Genomic DNA, 25,739 nt, shown 5'->3' with positions numbered 1-25,739 from the left:
GGGCAGCGGGACCGCCGACCTCACGAAGCCCCTCCGAGTCCAGACCTGCAGCTCTCACCTCACACTGAAGCTGCTCCACAGAGAAATACAAAGAGCCTTGAAGAGAGAAAATTCAGAAATACACAATGCCTTTGATGAACATGGATGTTTGTATATAGCTTTTATACCTGCAAACCAGCTGCCTGCCACTGAATGAGCTCCAGCTCAGTATTTTTTTTAAATACTGACTCTTTGTACTCAGATTTATCCATTAAATCTAACCTGATGCATAAATCTGAGATAGATGTTTAATATTTTTGCTCTGAGGATGAATTATTTCAAACAGAGTGCCAAAATAAAAGCATGCTGGGTTAACATGATATTGAAATCTTTTACTCTGGAAGAAAAAAATGTGATTCTAATAAACTCACTGATTTATATGAACATAAACTGGCTCAGCTAAACTGAAACTATTAAAGGTTAATTATTTAATATTAAATTTAGTTTGAAAAGCTTCACACTGGGGGACATTAAGGATAAAAGCCAGCTGCTCTCATGTTTGTGCAGTCAAGTATTGAAAATAACTTTATTTGCGCTGATGATCAATAAAATGTCTTTTTTTTCAAGTGATTTAGTTTAATCGTCTTTATTGTCACTTTCTGCAAAAAATAAGATTAAAAAAATCTACTTTTTAAAAGTAATAAATATTCTTTCTGTGATTACATTTTAACACATTTTTTTCTAAATAGTTTTAAATTTCTTTTTGATGGTGATTGCCTCCTTTCGTCTCGACGGCTTTCAGATAAGAGGCCATAAAGTTTTACAGCTTCTCTGGATCCGGTTTCTTTGTAGCTGGCTGAGAGCAAGGTACCAATAAACTAAAAAAAAGAAAAAGATCAAATGCGTTGAGAAATTATTCGATATTATTTTAAAATGTGAGGAAGTGTTTTCATTACTGATAAATATAAATATTTAGTATCGAGTCCACTTGCATTATAAAGCGCCTGAGCTATTTTCTGCAAGCTCCTGTGAAACTCGGGGGTTTACAGACGAATTTAATTAATTATAATTATATTTATCTTTTTAAAAAAATTAAAATCTGGGGGGTAAATTTAGGAGTCAATAAAGGATTAAACTATGGCCTAAATAAGACGGTACCTGTGGAAGTGTTGGGTTTTTTTGTTTGTTTGTTTTTTGTTTTTTATTTTAGACTTTAATGAAATGAAAACGTTAATTCATATGTTTTAACATTTTGTGTTTAAATCTTAGCCTAAATTTTAATGAAAAGGCGCTATTATATTGGACTTTGCGTCTCTTTGAGGGAGAAAAATGAAAGCGATGGGGAGAATGTTTTGTATTTCAGGAATTTATGGTTTTATTGCGTCTATAAATGTCGGAAATCCTCTCTGTCAGTGTAAAACACCAGAATACCGACTGAAAGAATACTTTAAAAAAAATAACAAATCAAATCGGAAATGACTCATTAGAAACAACAAGAAAAAAAGATGAATACGTTTTTAAGGCCCAAACGAGGGAAAGTTTCATTCTGAAGTTGGGCTGTTTCAAGTTTTTCTGACCTTAAAATCCGCCTCAGGATGGCAGTTAAGCTCATTCCCATCTTTGGCCAATTTGATCTGGAGGAATTTCTCCACATTTGGAGAGATTATAATAGTCTTAATGCAAATAATCTTCACGCCTGGAGCCTTTTTATTTTAGAAAAATAAGAAGACTCAATCACCCGCGTCTGCGGTTTGGAGATTACATGATTATTTTTTCCTGAAAGTGACACATTTGACAAAATGCAGGAGGAAGGACTGGAGCCAGATTCACTTCCTGTTATTCGATTTGAATTTTTGGGTACGCGAATAAGACCACTGCCGTGGTTAGAGATCAATAAGAAGCTACAAACCTTTCTCCAACCAGATGGATCAGAACCGAGAGCGCATCCTTCCCCGCAGACCACCCTCACACCTCCACATCTTGACCCGTTTCTACCATATTGACGCAAAATTTAAACATTTCATTCTTTGGGAGAAAATAAAGATGGCGGTGAGGAAAGCGCGTCCAAAGCACAAAAACGGCCGCTGTTTATGAAAATTTACAACTTTGCCTTGGAAGTTTACGACTCGCCTGGCTCGGGGATTGGTTGCTGAGGGGTCATGTGGACAGCAGGAATGGGAACTTATTTCCCATGAGGTTATATTGCAGCTGCTGTTTTCCAACCGCTCGTTCACTTAACACTTACTAACACAAGCTTTTTCTGGGCTCTTTGCATGTGCAGTGAGCGTTTGGAGTGTTGGTAAGAACAGCCGCTCGCGGTTTCGTGCGTAATTACCCCCCTCTCCCTAAAAAAAAAAAAACAAAAAGTAGGCGATGGAGGCTCTGCGCAATTCCTGCGCCGTGCGCGCCTCGTTAATGTGGCTGTACTTGTGTGGCTTTATGTTCGTGAAAATGAGGGATCACCACATTCCTGGAATAGTGGGATTACTTTCATGAAATCACTTAAGCAAAGTGGGGATTTTTTTTTCTTTGTGGGGCTGACAGGAAGCGAAGAGGAGCTGCTGCGGAGTGGCACCCACACTGGAAATGACGGATTATCAACAAAGGTAAGGGCACCATGTTTCTGATATTCCTGCTGGTGCTGCTGCTGCTGCTGCTTCACTGTCACTGCAGGCCTGATGTTTACAAAGCTGGAAACGGGGAGATCTGTCTTTAAGAAAGGGAAATTACCCTCTCCAAAGCATTTTATTATTCCGCTTGCGCTGTTTGTGCTATTCACAACCAGTTGCTGCACTCTCTGTTTAACCCCTGAGGTGCTGCAATTCCTTCACACGCCAAATATTTTCCCTAAAATGGTGAAAAAAGACTCTTTTGCCGAGTCTGAGGCCTGCTGGCGACTGGTGTTGTATAACCAGGTGGCTTCAGGCCAGGCAAGCTTGACTTTGATGATGATGATGGTGATGGTAAAGGGCCTGTGCTACAGCTGAGTCATGTTTTTCTTGGGGGTAAAAAACAAAAAGATCTCCGGCTACACGTTTTTCACTCTGCTGATTGATTTATTCGGATTATTGTAATTCATTTTTGTGCTTTTATTCTGAAGAAATCGATTTATGCTGATATTGCGCACCGTGTCCTAGTTGTATCTTTTCGCCTTTCTGCTCCCCCCCCCCCCCCCCCCCCCCCCTCACATTTTTGATGTAGCTTTAAACAAATATTCGCTCTGATGCATCCTCGTCCTGATTTTGCACAAAACGCGGAGTCAATAATCACCGCTCTTCTCTTTTATCGATTTATTTTCTATTTCCGGCGCCTCTGCAGGGTGTTCTGCGTCCTTTTTGATGCTGGGAGTTTATGGCTGAGGCCATAACGTGACGGGAAAACACGGGATTGCCTCTTTGTTAGTCAGTGTTTCTCCAAATGTCCAGCAGCTGTCCAGCACCGGGCTGCAGGGACTGCGGCCTGGCGGAGAGGCGCCAATCCAGCTAAAGATTAAGATTTGATTTCATCTCAATTCTGATCGAAATATTAAAATATAAAATGTTTTCAAAGCAGACATGACGCAAACAGAAAATCTGTGGGCCAAGGGCGCAAAATCAAAGACAAGAGGCGGATTATTCATTCCTGATTATTATTATTTTCCCTCCGTCTATGAAGCTCTTATACAATTTATGTGTTTTATACTCACGTTAGAATACTTTTAAAACTGCTTTTTTTCTGGGTTTTATTCAGAGTTATTGGCTTTTTTTAAAAAGGGAAACTAACTGAACAGAAGGAAATAGAATAATTTATTATAAATGCATTTTCCTTCCTTTTTGAACGAAATTCTGCAAACTTTACATTTCGAAAAGCGACTTAGCTTCAGAATGGAAGCAAAATTTGTATTTTATTAATTATAATAATCAATCAATACGAGTTAAATGATGGACAGAGAAGAAAAACACAGAAGACTAATAACAGTCGCCTTAATTTCCCTCCTCGTTTGCTCTTAAATACAAATTAGTTCATGGGTGAAAACAAAGAAACGAAAAGCAGGCTCCAGGCACCTGAGACGTCTTTCAACCCTTCATACTTACCAGTTTTTTTTTCTAAGTGTGAAATTGTTGTCCACTTCATCATGGTGTGTTAACGTGATGATGATGATGATGATGATGATTATGATGATCCTGAGTGCCGGCGCGTGTCCTCCCCGCTGCTCTCTGCACGTCTTCGTGGACTTCAGTCAGTCAGGGTTGAATCAGGATGAGGTCTCACCTTCGAAGAGTGAAATATATGCATCACTGACGCAGGTTTCTTGCGTCCATGTGGATCAGTTGGTGCTCGTTTTAAAGGGTTTACTGGCAGAAGAGTTTTATTCCAGACTTTGTTGGCTTTAGTGAATTATTAAAGGAGATGGAAGTGAAGGTTAGAGGCTGAGCGAGACTCAGGCTGTGCGTAAATGTTTTGCTTTTTTGCACCGTGTGTTTGTGTGTGACAGAGTGTGGGAGAGAGGGGGCTGGATTGCATGAAACAGGGGTTATATTTAGGCTTTAAAAAAAGTATAAATATATTTCTATGAGTCTTCGCGTCTGTGTGAGCGTGTGCGCGAGCGACAAGCTCGAGCGCTTCATTTCGATTCACCGGGGACTCCTGCGCGCAACAAGAGCCCCCCATGGGTGCAATAGTGCAAGCACAGACGGCGGTGATTGGCCAGAGGTTGATCAGATGGTACACTTCCCCTCTGTATTCAGTGGCACCTCACAACCCCCCCTTTCAGCAAAAACCAAATCTCCGATAAAGTAATGGCAAAACCACTTGGACTATAAAAGACAACAAATCATATTCCTCCGGAGTATATACACCCCGTTGTCCACCCAATGAGTTCCTATTTTGTTAACTCAACTTTTCCCGTGTCTCTGCCGGGAGGACAGGACTCTCTCCTGGGTCAGATACCGCTTTATTCCTCGGGATACACCGATCCGTTAAGACACTACTCCAACGCGGCCACATATGGAGCAGCCAACATGCAGGAGAAGGTTTACCCGGCGTCTTACTACCAGCAGACGGGCGCAGCGGCCGCGGCCATCTACGGCCGGGCCGGCGGCGGAGCGCCCTGCGACTACAATCCGGTCGGGACTTTCTACAAGGACGCGGAGGGCTCGTGCGCTTTCTCGAGCCGCGAGGACCAGCCGCTGTTTGTCACTCAGGAGCATCAGCAGCGCAAAGCGGAGTGCCCGGAGCAAGCTGTCAGCATGAGCAGCAGCATCGACGACAAGTCGTCCACGCTGATCTACCCGTGGATGCAGAGGATGAACGCCTGCTCCGCCGGTGAGTACTCACGGCCGTTAGAAGAGGCTACCTGCCAGGTGTGGAAAGCCTTTCAGATCATTGCGAGCAGCACAGCGCGCGGAGACAGAGCCGAGCGGGAAGTTTGTGTTTTTGGCGATTGCACACGGAGATTCGTGCGCCTTCGGGGCTTTTGGCTACTACTACATCATCAGCACAACACAGGCACGGGCTGCATACTCGCGCGCACACACACACATTCACTACATTGCGCGCACGCACACGCACGAACTCAGTGGGCCTACACCACCCGAGCTTCAACCCAAGAGCTCCCAGCTCGCGTCACATGGCCCCTTTTTGGATTTTTTAACGCGCCTTTTGGCTAAAAAACTTAATTTAACGTCCCAAACACGAACAAAAAAATATGAATTTCACTGCAAATTAAAGGAGAAAACAAGCCTGCCTCTGACTGCACGTGCACAATGCGTGCTTTAGATGACACAAGAGAGCCAGTGCATCATTTATTATACAGAGACTGCGCTGTACTAATGACACTTTTCTGAAAGGCTTACTGTAACAGGCGCCATGTGGGAAGTTTAAGAGATATAATGGGACTACTATCGTAATATCACATATATATGTGAACATTTTTTTTAAACAAGATAAATCTGCACCTACAGAAAGGAGAAAATATAAAATAAAAACATACATTTTGATTTTTTTCGGACTTTTGCGCAGAACGGTTTTATTTTGTTTATTTGTATTTACTTAATTATTTAATTTGGATGCATCACTGCACACAGTGAGTGCGTTTTCCTCCCACACTTAACATTTAATTATTAACACATGACTTCATTTTCATTGCAGGCCCGTTTGGCAGCAGCGGCCGCAGGGGCCGACAGACCTACACCCGCTACCAGACTCTGGAGCTGGAGAAGGAGTTCCACTTTAACCGCTACCTGACCAGGAGGCGCCGGATAGAGATCTCCCACGCCCTGTGCCTGACGGAGAGACAGATCAAAATCTGGTTTCAGAACCGCAGGATGAAGTGGAAAAAGGAGAACAAACTCCTCAACCCCTCAAAGACGCCCGAGGAGGAGGAACAGGCGGAGAAAAAGAGCTAAAAGGACACTTAAAATAAAAGAAAATAAAATAAAAGGCATGTGTGTGTGTATGTGCACACTCCTGACATAAAAAAACAATGTATTATTCCTTTGTAGATACAAAGTGCTGCCAAATCACATGTTAGAGACGTGTAGAGTTTATTCCAGTATCTGCACAGTGACTGTGTCCGCATTAGGTTAAAAATCAGAAACCAGGTCCTCCTCTGTTTGTCCTGTGTGTGCTCGTGCGTTTATTTAGGGGACTATGCAAAAAAACAAAACAAAAAAACCCCCAAAAACAAATAAAATCAAATAATAATAAAAAAAATCCGCCAAAATGTAAATAATTTTTAGTGTTTGGTTCATGTTGTTACCTCATGATCGTGTAGGCCTACTGAGTTCCTTTCTTTGTTTTAATGTTGATTTTATTTTGACATTAAAAGAGGAGTTTTCGTCCTTTTAACTGTACATCCTGTGGCTGTGGTCGCTCTGTGATAGTCTGTAGGCTTGTTTTGTGCCATTAAAAAAGAAGAAAAGAAAGAAATTTGTACAGATGTTACATGTTATTTATTGTTGTCTTCGATGCACATCTGGATATTGTGTGCAATATTTTGTTTAGGAAATTGTACATAGAAATAAAGGCTTTTTGATGTATATTGGAAATTCTGGTTGTCTATTATTATTATTTGTACGAATATTATCAGCAGTAGCGGTGCCATTAGTAGTTTTAGTAGTAATGGTAGTGGCTCAGCGTCTGCTCAGCTTCTTAAGCCACAATAAAATCATATAATATGGCGTAAAAGTGAAAATTTCCCCCTTTTTTGGATACTTTTGGGTAAAGTGCGCGAGTTTGGCTGAGAGCTCGCTGTTTTGTGCTACCTGAGCCTTTTGTGGCCTGCGTTATGAGTGTTACATAAATGATGGATGACTCCGGGGGCCCTGACAGCGAGTCCCGGCGGGGTGCTACCGCAGCTGTCCGGAAGATGGCGCTCTCTGCCTGCGCGGCTCTCGGGGCGCAGCGGGGAGGCACCATTGACTGGAGCCCTAACGACCATTATTTCGTCATCATTTGTAACCATGGAGCATGAATTACCTCTTGAAGTCATCAGTGAGGATTTACGACTGGTCAACAAAGGCACGTGATTCCCGAACGCTCTCCCATATTTGGCCGCATACCTGGCAAAGTACAGTAGGGCTTCATTGCTTATAATTCATGATTGCATCCATAAATCGTGCAAGCACACAGGATTATAGCGACAAAGATCTACAAATCGAGGCTTTAAAAATCCAAGCAAATGAGCTCTTACTTTGTAAACTCGTTCTCAGGGCGCTATCCAAATGGCTCCGACTATCAGTTACTAAATTATGGGACTAACGGCGCTGTGAGCGGCTCCTTCAGAGACCCTGGCACCATGCACTCCGGGTCTTTCGGCTACAACTACAATGGCATGGACCTAACCGTGAACCGCACCAACACCGGCGGCCACTTCGGGGCTGTGAGGGAGGATGCCCGGGGATTTGGGGCGGACGCCCGCTACAGACAGACGCCCAACTGCTCGCTGTCGTCTCCAGACCCGGTGCAGCCGCCGCCGCCGTCGTGCGCCACAGCCAGCCGGGAGCAGCTGGAACTAAAAAGCCCCTCTCCTCCCTCTGACCGGAGCGCGACCTCGGGCGGCAGCAGCCTCAACAAAAGCAACAGCGCTCATTTCACGGAGATAGAGGACGCCACGGTCGCATCCGAGAGCGAGGAGGGCGCGCATAGCAGCGGCGGCGGAGGCGGCGGAGGCTCCTCCGGCACGGCACCGCGGGCGCAGCAGCAGCAGCAGCAGCAGCAGCAGCACCAGGAGCCCAACGCCACCTCCTCCACTCCCACAGCAAACGACTGCCAAACGCCACAAATATTCCCGTGGATGCGGAAGCTGCACATAAGCCATGGTAGATTTCCACCTCTCTTAATATTTAGTTTTGAAGGCTGTCACGCTGACGGTGTGCCATAAATCTGTCAGGTGTTGCATGAGTGCGCAGGCTGGCGTGGAAGGAAGAATTTAGAGGCAGAATCAGTAAGAGAAAAAAAAAATCTTTGTGGGGTTGTTTGCTTTAAATGCCGCTGGAGCCCGGAGGAGGTGTGGGGTGTAGTGAGCTGTGCTGGCCCAGAGCTGCAGAGGGAAGGCTGATTGTTGTGTTGTGTTATGTGTCGTGTTGGTTGCATGCTTCCACCCATTTCATGCTGTGTGACCCCCCCTCTCCGTCCATTAAATCACAGCGAAAAGCCCCCCCACATTAAAAAAAAGGGAGAAAAGACAGAAAAGAAAGTGTAGTTGTTGGTGTGCAGTGCGGTTGCTAATTTTCTGGATTTTCTGTAAAATTGTAGATATGACTGGACCTGATGGGAAAAGGGCCCGAACTGCGTACACCCGCTACCAGACGCTAGAGCTGGAGAAAGAGTTTCACTTCAATAGGTACCTAACCAGACGGCGGAGGATAGAGATAGCCCACGCCCTGTGTCTTTCCGAAAGACAGATCAAAATCTGGTTTCAGAACCGCAGGATGAAGTGGAAGAAGGACAATAAACTGAAAAGCATGAGCCTCGTAACGGGAGGGAGCGCCTTCCACAACTGAATAACTTTTTGGTGGAGTTAAAAAAAAACACAGAAAGAAAGAAAAAAAGAAAAACATAATAAGTTAAAAAAAAAAAAGAGAACCCATGAGTACTGTAAAGCTATTTAAAGCGCAGCACCTTCCAGCATGCCATTGTGATAGAAAAAGAAGTATTCTGTGGTCTTAAAATGCCATTTTTAGTTCACTGTTGTTGTAGCTTAGATGTGGAAAATAAGATGTAAATATCGCAGGGCTGGGGAGTTATCTGTCCATCTCTCCTCTCTCTTTCTGTCTCTTTCTGTCTTTCTCTTGAAGGTGTTTCAACTTGAGCTCTTTATTGTAACTTCTCCGCGGTCTAACAGGAGTAAATTCATTGTACAGTAAAAACAAAACAAAACACACGTTTAAAAAAAGGAAAAGAAAAGAAGAAGTTTCCAAACCACATGCTGCTCTTCATTGAATGTAATGTATTCCGGGGGCCATTCAAAGCGCTTTAGTGTAACTTTTACTGCTATTTTTGATGGTTAACTTGTGGCCAAGATCCATAAACTTTCAAGCCAATGTGTAGCTCTAGGATATTTTGTGCATCTGTTATTATTATTATTATTATTATTATTATAATTATTATTATTATTACCATTGTTTAGGACTAATTATGAGCAATGCAAATGTATTCAACCTGTCAATGTGATAAATTTTTAGTGCAAAGGGTTATTCTGTGGATAGGCAGTGATGTAAGCTTTTTTCTCCAATAAGCTTTTTGTATTTGTAAGTGAACTCATAGCGCTTGAAAATAAAGTTTCTCTCAATTGCTTTGAACGTGTCTCGACTGTCTCATCGATTAGAATAAAAACAGATTAGGTTTTTCTTTTAAAAAAAAGGCAGGCCATATTTAAGTGGAGATGCGCAACTTTTTCTGTGTGCGTGCGTGTGTATGTGAGTGTGTGTGTGGCTGCTTTTCACCCGCATTTAACTTATTAATGATTAACCTGAAGTATTTGTTAAAATGTCCCACACACAAACAAGATTTCGGGTCAATTTTTGACGCATTGTTTTTGGCGCAGACACAGTGAAAAAGAAGACTTTTTAAACACTTACCTCTCTGCAGCGAGATGTTTGCCATGTGGGAAAATATGTTGCTGATAAAATCCACCTTTAAAAAAAAAGAGGGGGTAAAGCTTTGGCTTTACAGGTATATAGGCAAGGCTGAAGTTGGTAAAAATCCCCCTTACCAAAGATTGTATAGGCCTATATTACTTACAGACTGTGAAAAGTCACGTGAGGTCCATAAAGTTGGTTTTATGGTTTTGGGGAGTAGACAATGTACTATATAATTCACAACCTTGAATGAAAGTGACGGCTTAACTGCGTGGATGGGACTGCAAAGGCTGGACTGGGGAAGGAAGTGGTGTCCACTCATGTTTAGTTAGTTTAAGCTGCTGCGCGAAAACTTCCAATAACTGTTACGCATTAAAAGAGTGTGGCTGCTAAAATGTTATTTTAAAAACAGTCTAAATATTAAGATTTAATTGCGCAAATTTTAGTTCTGATTTTGAGCCACAGAGCCACATTATTTGTCACTTTTATCATGAAAATCCTAAACGTTTTGCTGTTTGAACATCCTCATTTAGAGGCCCCTGTTTCTGCTCAGCGTGGACACATACTGGCCGATTTTCATACTTAAAAGAAAGTAATCCAAAGTTTCTTTTTCAAACACAAGCTGATTTTTTAGGAGGGAAAATAAAATCTCTTGAAGGCTAATGAGAAGCTTTATAGAGCTGCCATGCAAAAACGAACTTGAGCGAGGTCCTGGAGTGATTTATCCGAATCTGTCAAGTCACCGAGCGGCCAAAGGTGAAGTCTCGGACAACTCTGAGCTGGACACAGGCTTCACTGACTTTACATAAAGAAAAGCCAGGCTATGTGGGTCCTGGAGTGCATTGTCTAGCGGCCACTAATAAAACATAATGATATTATGTGCAGGAAAGCAAAAGACTGCAAGAGACTTCTGCAATATTTCCAAAAGTATTTCCAAACTCATTTCAGGTTTAAGAAAAAAAAAGAGAGTAAAAAAGTAGTGGTGGGCTATATGGGTCCCAGACATTTTCCACATATTCATAACTATTAAGTGGCAATTTAGCCAGCGTAATGAGTATTGCATATTGATAGGGGTAATCTGTACCCGGATCTCATGCATAATTCATGGCGGCGGGGATCATCGCTGGGTCAGGAGACGGTAGAGACTGCAACACGCAGATGCGTCAGGAGGAAGACTTTGCACTGTCACCACCGAGGCTCAGGAGCGCAATAACACGGTGCTTTTGCACAGGAGAGAAGAGGCTTCAATGCTTATATTTCTCATATTTTTCACAGTTTATAATCAGGGTTTCAATCACTCCAAAGCAGCTGCGTAAAATTAACAGAATTCAGCTCCACTTTGCGCTTTTGTTTGCGAGAAAACTGAGTTTAAAAAATGTGGCGATGCACGCTGAGTTATATATCTCCTGTATACATTTACAGAATTTAGAATTTAGCACAAATATTGAAGTCTTAGTTTCAAAATCAGCGAATAGAAATATATATATACATATAATGTTGTATACCTAATAATAGAGAGCGTAAACATAAGGAGTTTGTATTTATTTGCACATAAATGTTAAAATCAGCCAGTCACTGTGAACGACTTTAATCAAAATCATAAAATGCATGAAACCACCTTGAACATTTTTGTTTGTATGGGTGCTCAACATCTGGAAGGCTGTGTGTGACTTCACAGCTGCTGCGGTTTGTTTGTTTGTGTCCGTGAGGTCTCTGTAATGAGGCGGCTGTGCCAGCAGAGGGCGCCTCAGACCGAGCAGGCTGATGATGGATGAGGTTTCTTTCTGGGGTTTTTGCCTCCAGCTCGAGCTCTTATCATCGGGGGCATGTAAGTTACAGAGAAGAACAGAGAAAAAGACGAGCTTTGTTGATCTGTTATTTCTTTCGGTTTGATCAGGTCGAGTGGAGGGAAACACATTTAATCCTGCGCGCTCTGGGAGTGAAGCTGCTTTTTGATTTAAAAAATAATAATAATAATAATAAAAGGTTGGGTTCATTTTTCTTTACGTTAGCTGGAGAGGCAATAATCAGACTGACTTCATGTACTTTGTACTAGAGTATTTCTACTTTGTGTTATGCTCTAATCTGTATTCCATGTTATTCCAAAGGTATTGAGGCCTTTTTTACTGCACCATTTTTATCTGTATTTAAGATCCCAAACATTTTATAAAGTTTTATAAGGTGTTTTAAAAATTACTTTCTTAATGTGAAACTTCTCCTTTGTTTTTAGTTTAAATAACTTTTTAAAGCTCAAACCTGTTAAATTATTTTACATTTTACAGCAAAATAAGAAAAAAAAGCTTCTTTTTCTTTCTTTTTCTGCCGTTAATAACCCCATGGCCTCTCATGCTTATCTTATGACCCCTCTGAGGTCACACAATAACCTTCAATTAGGAAACACTGCCCTAAGCCAGCTGTGTGTCATGTAGTTACACATTTTAAGATGCTTTAATGCCAGCTGATGACCTTGCAGGATTTCTAGTGGTGAGTTCAAACTTCTAATGGAGGACTTTTTGTAATCTTTTGGTATTTACTCTGATTTGAGTGTCTGAGTTTCTCAAAGAGGAATCTGTAGCCTCTGACGGTGAAGTGCATTCAGTCATATCACTGTTATAAATGCTCACAATATTTAAGTCTTACTTCTTATTAGAGAAAGACAGCCATGAGGTCACTGCAGCTGTAAAACATTTGCCCAAACTCAAACCTCTGTGGGCATATTTTACAAAAATGTTTAGAGTTGGTGGCTTTCTAGCTAATAGTTAATAAATCATTAAGTTACTCTTATAGATTTATTATAAACCATAAATAATAACGTTTGGGTGTTAGGGCTGTAGAAGCTTCTTCGGGCTGGTTATAAGAACTGAGTGGATATTTTTTAGAAACTCCCTGCAGATGGTACGGACACAACATCCATTTAGCAACAATTTGTTAGCGTGTATAACTGTAGACCTACCATCAGAACCCATTTAATAATAACTCATTAACATTTATATCTCCAGACCTGATTCATCAAATCCTTTATTATTTGCACATTTCCATCTATAGTTTTTGGCAGTTAAACACATTTATTAATGAGTAAAGAAACCCTTATAACTCCAGGTGCTGTAGTCAATACTCCTTATTAACTTATATAATCACAAATACATTTAAAAATTACTTTTTTTTAGTGATTTACCTCCTTTTTTAATGACTTATTACTTAGTACTGTTACTTTGAAACATCAATAAGTGCAGATTTGGTCACTTGGTGATCTGAGCAGGTTATCAAAACACCATAACAATGACTTATTCACATCCATGACTGCATGTGTTTGCTTTCAATGAATCTTAATAACCTTTTTATGTTTATAACTGGATACCTGATGTAATAAACCCCTAAGTGTTTGCATATTTCCATTTATAATCACATTCTTTGTGGTTTAACACCTTTATTAATGACACATAAACACTTATAACTGCAGGTATTGTGGTTAATGCTCCTTACTAATGACATTGTTGTTACTTTACTCCTTTAAAAAACGTATTAAGGTGTATACCTGCAGATTTTTTAACTAAAAGTATTTTAATAATGTAGTAACATAAAGTGTTGTTATGTCCAACCTTCTTCTAACGATAGCGTTCATCATTTAAAAGCTCAAACTTCTGTCTAATTTATATATATCCTCAGAACGGGTTATTATGAGCCCATATTAATGACTTATTAACTTTTATATCTGTTTTTAATGACTCGTTGAGTGTGTAACGTGTTGTATCATACCACTTGTCTCAATATTCTTATTATTGCAATTTTTATTATTTTAAAAAAATTGAAAACATCTTATTCATGTCTTAATAACAGCTGCTGGTTTTGCATTCAGCAAATTCTAATAACCTTTTTTAAAACTGGAAAGCTGAGACATTAAACCCCTTATTAATTTCTCATTTGCATTTATAATTCAATTCTTGGAAATTAACCTACCCCATCAATGAGATATAAACAGTTACAACTTCAGATTTTCATACAGTAATAACTTATTGGCATTAATAGCAATAAACTTTATTTTCAAACTTTATATTAAAACTAATCTCATCTATAAATGAATTTATAAGTTCTGAACTAAAGACTTGTTTTTGTGCATAAATTCCAGCAACATGCGTTGACCTTTATAAATCTACAAACATGTTGATGTTGTTGTTGTTGTTGTTGTTGTTTTTAAAAATAAATAAATAATAATAATGACATATCTGGCTGTCAGCTGAATGACTTGTTGATAATTAAATCTTTATCAGTAAGTCAGTAACATTAATAATTGCAGACTGCATGTATTACATTTCCTGTAATTGAAGACTTTGTGGTTTAAACACTTCCAGTATTACATATAACTAAATATTTTATAAATGAAGCCTTTTATCAATAGCTTGTTAACCAAATTTTCATCTTTATCTAATTAACCTGCAATTAATTGTACAGTAGTTTTTTTTATTGCAACCTTTTATTAATAAGTTACTAGTATTAAAAACTGCAGACTGCATGTATTAATCCTCTTTATTTGTGACTTATTAACATTTAACATGCTGCTCCATGTCTGAAACATTTGATAAATTACTTGTTAATGACTTATTAAAATCTATGAAGTATTTAATGTGGCTTTAATAGCCTGTTACATACATGACATACATAGATTTCCAGCATGCGATAGGGATAAACATCATAGACCCAGGGGTTTTTTCACAATCTGGCTTTTTTTTTTCTTATTGATGACTTAAACAGGTCAATAATATTTATTAATCACTAATGAAGCCTTTAGTATAACTTATGAAGGGTTTTTTTTTTAAATTAAAAATTGCTGAATGTCCAGAAATATCCAGTGTCACGGTTCACAAAGTGAAAAGATCATGTTTAGATCTGATTTTTAAATTAGCTGACTTCATTCTTCCAGGCTTTTGTCCAAACGCCCGCAGAGACGGAGGATCTGTCACCTATATCCACCCTGTAGATCCGAATTTGTGTAAATACAGCAGCAGCCACAAATTCGCATCTTGGGGAGTATGTAGATGATGACACATCACCTAGAAGGGAAGAAAAACATTCGTCTAGAAGACAAGAAAATTCCTTTCTGTTTGTGTATCAGTGCAACATGAGCGCTACATTTGATATTTCGTGCTGGTGTGTGTGATTTTTTTTTTTCTTTAGAGCTGCAGGCCTTCTGCTCAGTTTGGCTGGCTGTTTTCTCTCCTCTTTCCTCCCTTTTAGCGCCTCATTGTTGGGGAGGGTGGAGGGTAAAGAATATGACATCTGGGAAAGTTGCCGGACGAGCCTTGAATGTGGGCATTGTTCCGCACATCATTTGTCACGTCTCCTTTTCACTGCCACTGTCCGTATAGTCAAGGAGGAGTTGTAGTTTGCAGCCAGGGGGAAATGTGAGGAGGAGGACCTCAAACAAACATTTCCAACGGACCTGACTGGATGGAGAAGCCGGCCTGGTGAGGAAAAGCATGAGGCACCGGAGAAGGAAAAAAGTAAGTTCACCAAAGTTGGATTTTACGCACTCGCAGTGTGAGTTTGATTAAAGTTTTCGGGAGTAACGCGGTTATATTTAGCATTTCTAAGCAGCAAAGGCAACAAATGAATCAAAGGCGAAGACAGGAGGAGCTTTATTAATGCACATTATTTTTAAAAATCCTCCCGTAAAGACACATTATATATTGCGTAACATCTGTTCAGCCTGCGCTGTGCAGCTGTTGACAATTACCCAAACAAACACTTATACATATATATCTGCTGTTTGTTTACTGCTTATAGATGCCAAACAACATTTTTAAATCACGGTTATTTATGAGTATTTGTTTGGTTATCGACTCGCTCGTGTTGCCTGCGTGGGGAATCAAGCCTCTGCCACCGCCGATTCAAGAGAATTAATTCGGGGCAATAAATCCCCTCCTCTGCGCACACGTGGTTCCTGCAGCTAATTGACAGGAGCGGTTGCAGTGCGCTGCATTTGTCAGCAGGCCTGCAGACTGAGTGGAGGGTGGCTGGAGGTGGAGGTGGTGGGGGTATGTGGAGGGTGTGTGTTTGTGTGTGTCCATCAAACACCAGACAGAAGAAGAAGAAGAGAGAGAAGACGATGAGGAAGATCGCGAGTGATGGGCGTAAAGTGCAGCTCGGGGATGTTGTCATACATGAGTGATAACGACATTCCACGAGGATCAAACCTATTTGTATTTATATTTATTGTGCATGCGTTATTCAGTGGAAACTGACTTATCAGGTCAGTCCATCTGCACCTCCACCCCCATCACACACACACACACACACACACACACACACACACACACACACACACACACACACACACACACACACACACACACACACACACACACACACACAGCCTCCACGTCTCATATATCAGAGGGCAGTTTTTGTCTAAACAGCGCACTTATTGCTGATTTTTCTTTGTGTGTTTATGGCGCTTTTTATAGGCTCTCAGGAGGATTTATGTTTATATGTGCACCTGTGTGCACCTGCAGTGCTTTACTCAAGTATTTCTGTCTACTTTCACTACATTTCAAAGGCAAATATTTGCTATTGTTTCTCTGATAACTTTGCAGAATAACAATAATTGTGTTAATGCATCCTATTAACAGAATAAAAAACTTTTTTATTGTGCTATAACCATATGTGTAACATTAAACTAATGCTTGCACGTTAATGCACCATCAGTTATAATCCGGTATTTTTTCTTCCTATGCCATCAGAATGATTTTTGTCTTTGAAATTCTGTTTGATAATGAGACGATAGTTCTAACAGACATAATCTTTTCTTTCTCAAAGGCACACATTAGGGTTAGACCTTACTTTGGGCACCTTTGAGGGTAATACTTTGCACTTTAGCACAAAGGGGTTAAGCAGGGTAGCTGCATGCTAGTTGTTAAGCAGTTATGGCTGAGGACTAAATCTCAGAAATTCAGTGCCACACAAATTGCAGCTTCGACTGATGGGAATGTCTTAGCACAAAGGCAGCTTGTAGTTGAACCTTCCAGGGCTATAAGCTACATCTGGTCGGATCCATCAGCATACATGGAGAGCTGTACAGCTGTTCAAGCAGACGGCACTCGGCAGACTTTCAGCGCTGACCAAAGCCACAAAAAACAAAAACAAAAGAAAAAACCTACATGTGGGGCACAGAGAATGTTTTGCAAGACTGAAATTTTGATAACTAACTTATTATCAAAATTTCAGCCGGGATAGGCTCAAGACCCTGAATTGGAGAAGCAGGCGAAAATTCAACTTAAACAAAATAAACCAAAACTAATCAGGTTAAAGATATGGAGCTGATAGTGTGAAGGGCAAGTGTGATATTTCATTCAAGTGCATTTAATCATCTGTGACTCTCAGCATGCATGGATCAACACATTTCCTGGTAAACTAGAGCCAATCAAAATGTGGAAAATGGTGGTGGTGGTGGTGAGGGGGGTGGTGGTGGGTCATCTCTTCTGCAGGTCTGCATGTTTTTTTTAACATTTTGGAGCAAACACAACACGTCACGCTTTTTTCTCCGTCTGCTAAATTCCACTTTTAACGTTTATTTTAATTCAGTCTTTGTTTAATCAGTAAAATGCGACTCGTGGAGCATAAATCTGGTTTCTCAGAGCGCTCTGGCCAAATATAGGAAGCAGTTTAATCAACGGTGATTGCACAAAATAACTGCACCAGTGTGCGTGAGGTAAATCAGACCTTTTGGACAGAAGGCCCACGGCTGCCATGAGACATTTTTGTGGCACGCATCAAAGATCAAAGACGTCCATTTGCATTAATTAACGCCACTGAGTTAAATATTACCCTCAAGAGCCAATCAAAGAGATCGAGCAAAACGTGAAGACGAGAGATCAAAGCACCGCCAATCGATCCGCTGCAGCGGTCACCAAAAACCAAAGCCAGCACAAGCCAGGCCTCGTTACACGATTTTCTTTTCTTTTTTTAATGGATGCTGCTGTGCTGACCGCGGTCTGTCTCCACTTTGGTGCTTTGAAATGAACCTCTCTGATCTCTCTTTTAAATTAAGGAAGAAAGGATCCATTACGCAAAGAATGCATTTGGTATAAAGACTAAACACTGATAGCTTTCTTTGGCTGAGTAATTTACGGCATCTCTGGCATCGGTCCTGAACTGGATGTCTGAATTTATTGTTACAGCAGCTGGACGACTTCCCAGGATTGTTTAAACAAGACGTGGCTGCCTGTGTGTTCATAGAAGTGTGATTTCTCTGCGCCCCGAAAGCTTCGCGGTGGAATTAAAAACTGGTAGCCTTTGGGTGTTTTTAATGCATGACAGTAGTGGTGGTGGAAGAGGTGGGAAGCATCTCCTTAACAGGCCATTTTCTTTATCTAAATCTACTTCAAATCGACTTCAGTGCCAAAAATATTTCAGCTCCCCCTGCCCTCTGCTGAGCCAACTTAATGTTTCTGGGTTTTCATTCTGCTCTAATTGCCGCAGAAACGTAGAGGAAGTCAATTTGCCATATAGAAAGACGTAAAAATCCCCTTTCTTATCTTTATCGCAGGCCTATTACCATACATGAAACTGAGCCTGCACGATCAGCAGAAAGGCTTCCTTTTTACGCGCACACACAGACACACACACATCCACACACACACACACACGCCGATCCTGTGTGCAGAAATGCAACGCAGGGCGGTCTGCAGCTGCAGAAACACTGTCCACTCCTTCACCACTCAAAGCCACGTCGCGTGCACCTTAACGCACGAGAGCCGCGTGCTTCTGCTGGGATTATTCACTAATCCGGGAGGTTTTCCAAAGGTGAGAGGAGCCGGTGTGTTTTGTTTGCGTGCAGGATTGTTTCAGCAGCGGAATGAATGTAGGTTGTGAAGGTAAGGCAGCCGAGCTGTTGTGCCGCGGACTGGGTTATGTGTCTTTATGATTTACGAGCCCGACTCCAGCCGCGGTTCAACCAGAGTTCATAAAGCTGCATGCCTCCAGTCTTATTCTCCCTCTCTCCCTTGTTCACTCCCTCTCCTCGTCCTTAAAACTGCGCCTTTAATAATTTCATTCTCTTTAATTTTGGAAGAAAAGTGAATTAAATTTAATTGCCCGAGAAGATGCGCACAAAACAGCCGCGGCGCACAAAGCACTTTTCTTTTATTTTGCGTTTAATTGATGGATTTTTCTTAGCAAACTGTGATGTAACGTTTAATTTTTTCCCCCTTAAAAAATGCCCAACGCAGGGCTATCCATTAACTGAACAAAGGCTGCTATTTATTAGCAGTCATACAGGCCTAATTTAATTTCCCGCAGCACCACTGAAAGCATGAATAAAAACACTGTTATTTGCTATATTTGTATTTAATGTATGGTTTTATATTTTAGCTATTTATGTCTGTCAATTAGTATTATTTTTTTTCTCTTGCCCTGAATCTGAATCAAACAAAAGACTGCCTCCAATAAAGCTGCCCCTTTAATACTCTGCAATCCTTATATATTGCTTATGCTACTTACATAATTAAATGACAATAAAAGGAATTTGTAGGCTACTGAGGTCCATATTAATTGCAAAGGGTGAACAAGAGGATAATAATTGAATTTCTGCAGAGATTTTACAGGATTATCCTCCTCTTGGTGTGTTTTTTTTTCTTTCTTTCTCCAGCACACTCTTCATTCTGCGTCGCCTCTCTGGCTTGGAGAGGCTTGCTATTCATGTCAGCATACTATTGAGTTGATAAGATGGATCATTTAGTCTCCTCCCTGATTCTGTCTCCGTCTTTTTTCTTTTTTTGCTGGATCGTCTCAGGCCAAGAAGCCCTCTGTGGAAACCTGCCATGTGACATTTGGCTGCCAGCGCTTCGCCACAAGGTCAAAAAGGGAGGGGAGGAGAGGAGGGGGAGGAGGAGACCCTGTGCACGTTTAATGGAAATGCAGAAAACCAGCAGCGCTTCACACAGCATCCACCATCATCACCATCACCACCGTGACCTCTTCAGCGAGTCTCCGGATGGTGTGAGCGGCTTTGAGTGTGCTCCTCAGCAGCAAGTGGAGGCGTCTGAGCATGGCACGTTTCCCCGGAGGTCAAAGCAGCAAAACCCAAAGTTTGCAATGAGCAGAAAGATTTTCCCCTGGATGAAAGAGTCCAGACACTCAAATCAGAAACCCGGGAGGAGAGTCGCAGGTCTGTATGACATAAACCAGCAGCAGCAGAGGATTTTAAATGAAGCCGTTTCCAATCATTTTCCCTTCAACGTAGCTCCTAATGTAGCGTATATTCCCTGCAGTTCAGCATTAAAGCTGCAATCAGGCATGCGAGGGGAAGGCCCTGGCTCAGGATTTAGGATGACATTTGTTTTAAGAATAAAACAGACCAAGCAATATAATTTAATTTCACATGTCATGTTTATTACATAGAAAAATATTCAGATTTAATCGATTTTGGGGGGACAGACGAAGCCGAGAGTAACAGGACACAGACAGAATGACTCATCAGCGCAGAAATGCTGCTTATTAAAACAGGAAACACACAGATATAGATGGCCCTCCTTCATTTAAACTCACGTTTTTATTCTTTGCAATTATCTTCCACTTTAAATACAGTTTCTCTGAACCTAAATCAGAGACTTTCATGATTTATGACAGAAAAAATATTTAAATAAAAGGCATAAGACAGTCAAATGTCCAGTATCAACTGACTTACCGAATTTCCCAGAGGAACCCACCCGAGGGATTAATAAAGTTTTATCTTATCTTATCTTATCTTACTTATTTGACATCAGACACACATAAACCAAACGAGAACGAGCCTGGACAGCACTTCTTCTTGTATATAAAAATGTATTTTTATATTTGGGTTTCATTTAGTAAATCATTAAACGCATAGAAATTGCCCCTCCCCCGCCACACACACACAAATAGTTAAAATCAACATCCTTGAAATGCGTAGACTTCTAACACAAACTCATCACCTGCATTTTAGCCTTGGAGCTTGCTGACTTTGCCCTTTAGCACATGCGTACTAACTTGCTCACAGAGCACCAGAGGCACCGCGAAGCTGTGGTAACGTTATGTGTCCTCTGCGCTGCTCCTTTATTCTGTTCTGCTGTTGATTTTATTTACTGATTAAACTTTAATTTGCTGTTTTTACTTTTGATCTTTTACTTTTTGCTTTTTTTTTATAATGGGGGTGGGGGGGTGGGGGGTCATAGCAGGAAGAGCAGGAATGAGACATAAGACTAAAACTAAAAGATGTGCAAACTTAAAGAGTTATTGAAGGGGAAGCTTCTAATTTGATCACGTTCCCGTGCACATTATTGTCTCTACAGACTGCCCCGTGAACGAGAAGAGTCCAAGCAGCGCGACCCCGGCCTCCAAGCGAACGCGCACCGCGTACACGAGCGCGCAACTGGTGGAGCTGGAGAAGGAGTTCCACTTCAGCCGCTACCTCTGCAGGCCGAGGCGCGTGGAGATGGCCGGCCTGCTCAACCTTCACGAGAGGCAGATCAAGATCTGGTTCCAGAACCGGAGGATGAAGCAGAAAAAGGACCAGCGAGGTCAGGGCCTCCCTCCAGCCATCACCACCTCCTCTTGCTCGCCCTCGTCCTCCCCCTCCGCCCCGGGAAGCCCCACTCTGTCGAGCCTGGGTTATGTCCATCTGGGAGGGGATTACCAACCGGCCTCCCCTCCGCTCAGGCCCCAGCTGCAGCAGGAGCAGCAGCCTGCGTACCCGGCAAACTACTCTAAATATCCAGTTTCAGGCTTCACGCATGGCCCGCAGTTTGATGTGCAGTACAGCACCCACACAAGCTCACACACACCAAACCCCAACCTGCGAGGAAACGACCTGAGCGGCTCGTATTTCTCACAGAGCTGCAGTCCTCAGGAAAGAATCATGCAAGCTCCCAAACTGACCCACCTGTAGCGCACGGTGTGGATTTATAAAGAAGCGCAATACTGATATATTTCCATGCATGCGTTATTTATTTATTTATTTGACTAATTAATCAGAATATTAGTCTCAAATGTTGTTGTTTTTTATCTGTATTTATAAATCATTTGCTGTGTGTTTTAAGTGCAAAGTTTCGGTTATTTTCTTTTCGACTTTAACTTTCGTTTAATAATTAAGACCTTAAATTAAAAAGGTTCACTGCTGTAATTTACCCAACATAATAATAATAATAATAATAATAATAATAATAATAATAATAATAATAATAATAATAATAATAATTTATTCCACCAGATTTGATCTCCAAAATAAAAGAGCCAAGCGCAAATTTCTCTCTTTTAATTAGAGCTTAGTTAGCGCCTGAGGTTTATAACCTTACATTAACTCTTATAAGAGGAGAGTGGAGCTTGTAGGCTTTGGAGGATTTTACCCTGTAAGTGTGAACAACTTTTAAGCAGAAAAAGAAAGACGCGGTGGAGAAAAAAAAGACTGTATATGGTTCTTAAACGTGTCTTTGTTCTTTTATGGGGGAAATGGGCCAAACAAGCTGTCAATCGTTTAAAAGGAGCCATGATGGATCACTGGAGTCACTGCAATGCCTTTCCCCCCTTGCCTGATTCGGTGTCTGTCTGCAGGGTTCACTCAGTCCGAACGTGTTTTAATAATAAGCCAGTTATTTAAGCAGCTACAAAAAGTTTATTTTCAGTATAGAAATTAGCTTCATTCATGTCATTTAGAACAGAGAATTAAACAAAGTGCATGAAAAACAAATGATATCACAATTAAAACAGCTGCAGGCCATAAATCAATAGAAAAGGTTATTTTATATTATTTGTTCAAGAGTAAAATAACTCGAAAAAAGTAACTTTTTTGTTATTATCATTTTTATTATCATTTTTTTCTCATATTCATTTATCATTTTTTCTTCCTGTAACACTGTGGCCTGAAAATGTGTCCTCCTGTTTGCCTTCCTATCAGATGGATGAGCGAGTTTGATTGAAGCATTTGTCATGTAAATGCGAGGCCGTTTGATGGACGAGTCTGCAGACTTGACAGAGTGCTGTAGGTCCCTTGCCATTGGCGTTTGGCGGGTCACATGGTGTGTCAGGAAGGTGATATGAGGGTGGAAGGCAGTTTTACAGCTTTGACATACTACCTAGAAGGTTAGGGCAAAGGGAGCACCGATTAATGACTGCACGGTCTTGATCAGTTCTGAACAAACGGCAGGCCCAGGTTCAGGATGAACTCATACTTAGATTACCCCGTATGCAACCGGGGAGCAAATATTTTCAGCGCAAAGGCCGGATACCACAACTTAAACCATGGATATACATCCTCCAACTCTTGCGCAACAAGTGATAGTTACGCACCGGACGGACGTGTAATGGTCGCAACTTCGGCGCCCCACCAGACTCCGAGCCTCCCTCTGCACCACCAGAACCACGTAGGCTTGGACATGCCGTTCGCGGGACCGGGCAACTCCGTGTATGGCTCACCTCTGGAGTACGGACATCACCAGTACGGCCTCGCCCCCGAGCAGGACCGGAGCTTTATCCATGCACAAGTCTCACCCCTCGCCACAAACATGGCTCCCTATACCGGGGACAGTTGTGGGCCTGGGGTTGCACCGGGAGGCCAGTATCTGCATTTTGGCAGCGGGGATCAGAGGCAGCAAGAATATTCAGAAAGTGTTTACGCAAGGTTACCGCCTCCATGTAAGGAAAGGGATTTGGAGCATGTAGAGGAAACTTCGAAAACTTTCGACTGGATGAAAGTGAAGAGGAATCCTCCCAAAACAGGTCTGTTATGAGGAAATCAGAGCTAAGAAATGCAGTTTAGAAACCAAACGGGATCTGTTCCCCGTGCGTAAAACCCCCATCCAGCTGATATAATTAGACCAAATTGTTTTAGATTGTCCTCAAATGATTTGGCAGCTAATATTTCACGCATTTCTTCTGTTCACGCTGACATTTTCATCGTCATTAAAGCCCACTCTTTAGCCCCACGACTTTCATTTTCCTCTATCATCCCATTCATCCATTTCTCTCCACAGCAGTCGTGTCGGAGTTCGGTGTTCCCGGCCAGCACAACGTGATCCGCACTAACTTCACCACCAAGCAGCTGACAGAGCTGGAGAAGGAATTCCACTTCAACAAATACCTATCGCGGGCAAGGCGGGTGGAGGTGGCGGCCAGCCTGGAGCTCAATGAGACGCAGGTGAAAATCTGGTTTCAGAACCGGAGGATGAAGCAGAAGAAACGGGAGAAACTGGGCTGTGTTTTAGTCAACACCCCGGCACCAACGGAGAAACTTTCCACCTCTGAAGCCTCCCCAAAGACACAAGAGAAAAACTAAACCGTGACTACAAATATAACTGGAGGCCCGAGCAGAGTTTTTCACATTTTCCCCAAAGTTGCACCATTCCAGAAAAAACTGAAAATTGCTTGTGGACTTGTGAACTATACAGGGTAGGCAGTGTCTGCTTGTAGTCATTTAATCTTTCTATTACACACCTCCATGCTGTTTTTTCTTTGTTTGTTGGCGCACTGATGTACTCAGTGTTACCGTTTGCACTATTTATTTACAGGGTATTTTCCAACAGTTGTTGAAACAATTTAGCTTAATAAAGTCTATAAAATGCAATAAGAGTTGTATTTGTTGCGTGTGTGAGTGTGCAATAAAATAAAAACAAAAAAAGAGTATCCAGATAATTCTGATTCAGTCCAATCAAACTTTAAATTCTGATAAAGAATTTGTTCTGTTTCACTGTGTAAAATAAAGTTATGTGTGGTTTTAAAAACTTATTCCCCCCCCCCTGTATGTTTACCTCTATTATTAGTCCCCTTGCATAATGTGACAAGAGGAATCTTTCACAACACATGGGGTGGTTCTCAGTGACCTTTTCACCTCGAAATACCTCCAGGGGCTCTAAACATGACAACAAACTCCAGGGAGGCAGGTCTCAGGCTCGATTTGTTACCCAAATTCTGCCGGGACACAGGTTGTCACAGGTTGTCACTGAAGTCCATTTGTATCTTATAAAATTTAACAATCTTTCTTTTAAAATGATGAAATCAATTAACCTCTCAGCGCTTACTCTGGTTTCACCTTGAGCCAAAGGCTCGCCGGACCTGACCGCCTACTTTCTTGTGATGTTGAAGGGGCAGCAGTTTCAATATTTGCACTGGGTGTTAGGTTTGCACACAGTTTCTGCCCCAACAGCACTGGCCTGTTGCTGCCCCTTTCCCCAAAGCTAAGGTTCACACAGAGTTCAGGCACAAATGAATGCAGAGTCAATCTGTCAAGACACCAGAGAGGCTCAGAGAAGTGCGCTCTAAGTCTCTCAGATCTTTGCAGGTATTGCTTTTAATATTGAGACTAATAAGGTTGTAGGTCATTTAGGTTGTGCTCCAGATTGTGCAAACTTTAATCTCTCCGAGGCTGCTCAAAAACAAGTTTTAAGGAAATGGAAATCATTTGAAATATATCTGCATGAGTATGCAGTCCTCTGACAACTATATTAAAAATTTATACAGTCCTACGAATAGAAGTTACAGTTGAAATACCATACGGCCCATTACTGTAAATTAGAAAAGGAGCAGAGAGGTTTGGTGACATGCATTTCTTTACAAACCAACAGCCTGCTCTTCAGATGAGTCGCAAGGCCAAGGACTGGGAAGGCGATAATCTATAAGGTGAATAGTGACAGATTCAACAACAAAAAAGGGGGACGGTGTGGAAAACAAGTGTGGGACTTCATTCCAGAGGTG

At 41.5% G+C, this 25,739-nt stretch overlaps 4 protein-coding genes across 9 annotated transcripts; all 4 read left to right on the top strand.

Moving 5' to 3' along the window:
* Positions 1 to 2,149: 2,149 nt before the first annotated feature.
* Positions 2,150 to 7,431, top strand: hoxb6b (homeobox B6b). Of its 2 annotated transcripts, XM_080872731.1 has the most exons (3): positions 2,150 to 2,585; positions 4,887 to 5,283; positions 6,109 to 7,431. In XM_080872731.1, exons 1-3 carry the CDS (start codon positions 2,472 to 2,474, stop codon positions 6,363 to 6,365), a joined length of 768 nt encoding a protein of 255 aa, XP_080728857.1. In that variant the 5' UTR covers positions 2,150 to 2,471; the 3' UTR covers positions 6,366 to 7,431. The 2 variants fall into 2 exon arrangements, with proteins under 2 accessions (XP_080728857.1, XP_080728858.1); XM_080872732.1 differs by lacking the exon at positions 2,150 to 2,585 and having other exon boundaries at positions 4,053 to 5,283.
* A 43-nt stretch (positions 7,432 to 7,474) lies between these two features.
* hoxb5b (homeobox B5b) lies at positions 7,475 to 9,050 on the top strand. The gene is made up of 2 exons (XM_080872725.1): positions 7,475 to 8,279; positions 8,716 to 9,050. Exons 1-2 carry the CDS (start codon positions 7,640 to 7,642, stop codon positions 8,961 to 8,963), a joined length of 888 nt encoding a protein of 295 aa, XP_080728851.1. The 5' UTR covers positions 7,475 to 7,639; the 3' UTR covers positions 8,964 to 9,050.
* A 6,005-nt stretch (positions 9,051 to 15,055) lies between these two features.
* Positions 15,056 to 21,950, top strand: LOC308390562 (homeobox protein Hox-D3-like). 4 transcript variants are annotated; one of them, XM_080872718.1, is made up of 3 exons: positions 15,056 to 16,287; positions 19,828 to 20,202; positions 21,347 to 21,950. In XM_080872718.1, the coding sequence occupies exons 1-3, from the start codon at positions 16,257 to 16,259 to the stop codon at positions 21,940 to 21,942; spliced, it is 1,002 nt and encodes a 333-aa protein (XP_080728844.1). In that variant the 5' UTR covers positions 15,056 to 16,256; the 3' UTR covers positions 21,943 to 21,950. The 4 variants fall into 4 exon arrangements, with proteins under 4 accessions (XP_080728844.1, XP_080728845.1, XP_080728843.1 ...); XM_080872719.1 differs by having other exon boundaries at positions 15,057 to 15,538; XM_080872720.1 differs by lacking the exon at positions 15,056 to 16,287 and adding an exon at positions 17,517 to 18,839.
* A 1,259-nt stretch (positions 21,951 to 23,209) lies between these two features.
* On the top strand, positions 23,210 to 24,758 carry hoxb1b (homeobox B1b; the record flags this gene model as incomplete). Of its 2 annotated transcripts, none has more annotated exons than XM_080872729.1 (2): positions 23,210 to 23,768; positions 24,026 to 24,758. In XM_080872729.1, the coding sequence occupies 2 exons, from the start codon at positions 23,210 to 23,212 to the stop codon at positions 24,322 to 24,324; spliced, it is 858 nt and encodes a 285-aa protein (XP_080728855.1). In that variant the 3' UTR covers positions 24,325 to 24,758. The 2 variants fall into 2 exon arrangements, with proteins under 2 accessions (XP_080728855.1, XP_080728854.1); XM_080872728.1 differs by having other exon boundaries at positions 24,023 to 24,751.
* Between the last annotated feature and the right edge of the window lie 981 nt (positions 24,759 to 25,739).

The sequence above is a fragment of the Rhamphochromis sp. 'chilingali' genome (assembly GCF_963969265.1).
Source record: "Rhamphochromis sp. 'chilingali' genome assembly, chromosome: 22".
Classification (NCBI taxonomy): Eukaryota; Metazoa; Chordata; class Actinopteri; order Cichliformes; family Cichlidae; genus Rhamphochromis; species Rhamphochromis sp. 'chilingali'.
This window is presented reverse-complemented; position numbering and strand designations above follow the sequence as displayed.

Excerpts from the sequence above, each read along its gene's own strand:
- hoxb6b (XM_080872731.1), top strand. The coding sequence starts at position 2,472 with ATGAAATCACTTAAGCAAAGTGGGGATTTTTTTTTCTTTGTGGGGCTG. Across the intron at positions 2,586-4,886 it reads ATGACGGATTATCAACAAAG|GACTCTCTCCTGGGTCAGAT; the intron begins GTAAGGGCACCA and ends CCGGGAGGACAG. Across the intron at positions 5,284-6,108 it reads GATGAACGCCTGCTCCGCCG|GCCCGTTTGGCAGCAGCGGC; the intron begins GTGAGTACTCAC and ends TTTTCATTGCAG.
- hoxb5b (XM_080872725.1), top strand. The coding sequence starts at position 7,640 with ATGAGCTCTTACTTTGTAAACTCGTTCTCAGGGCGCTATCCAAATGGC. Across the intron at positions 8,280-8,715 it reads GAAGCTGCACATAAGCCATG|ATATGACTGGACCTGATGGG; the intron begins GTAGATTTCCAC and ends GTAAAATTGTAG.
- LOC308390562 (XM_080872717.1), top strand. The coding sequence starts at position 19,761 with ATGGATCATTTAGTCTCCTCCCTGATTCTGTCTCCGTCTTTTTTCTTT. Across the intron at positions 20,203-21,346 it reads ACCCGGGAGGAGAGTCGCAG|ACTGCCCCGTGAACGAGAAG; the intron begins GTCTGTATGACA and ends TTGTCTCTACAG.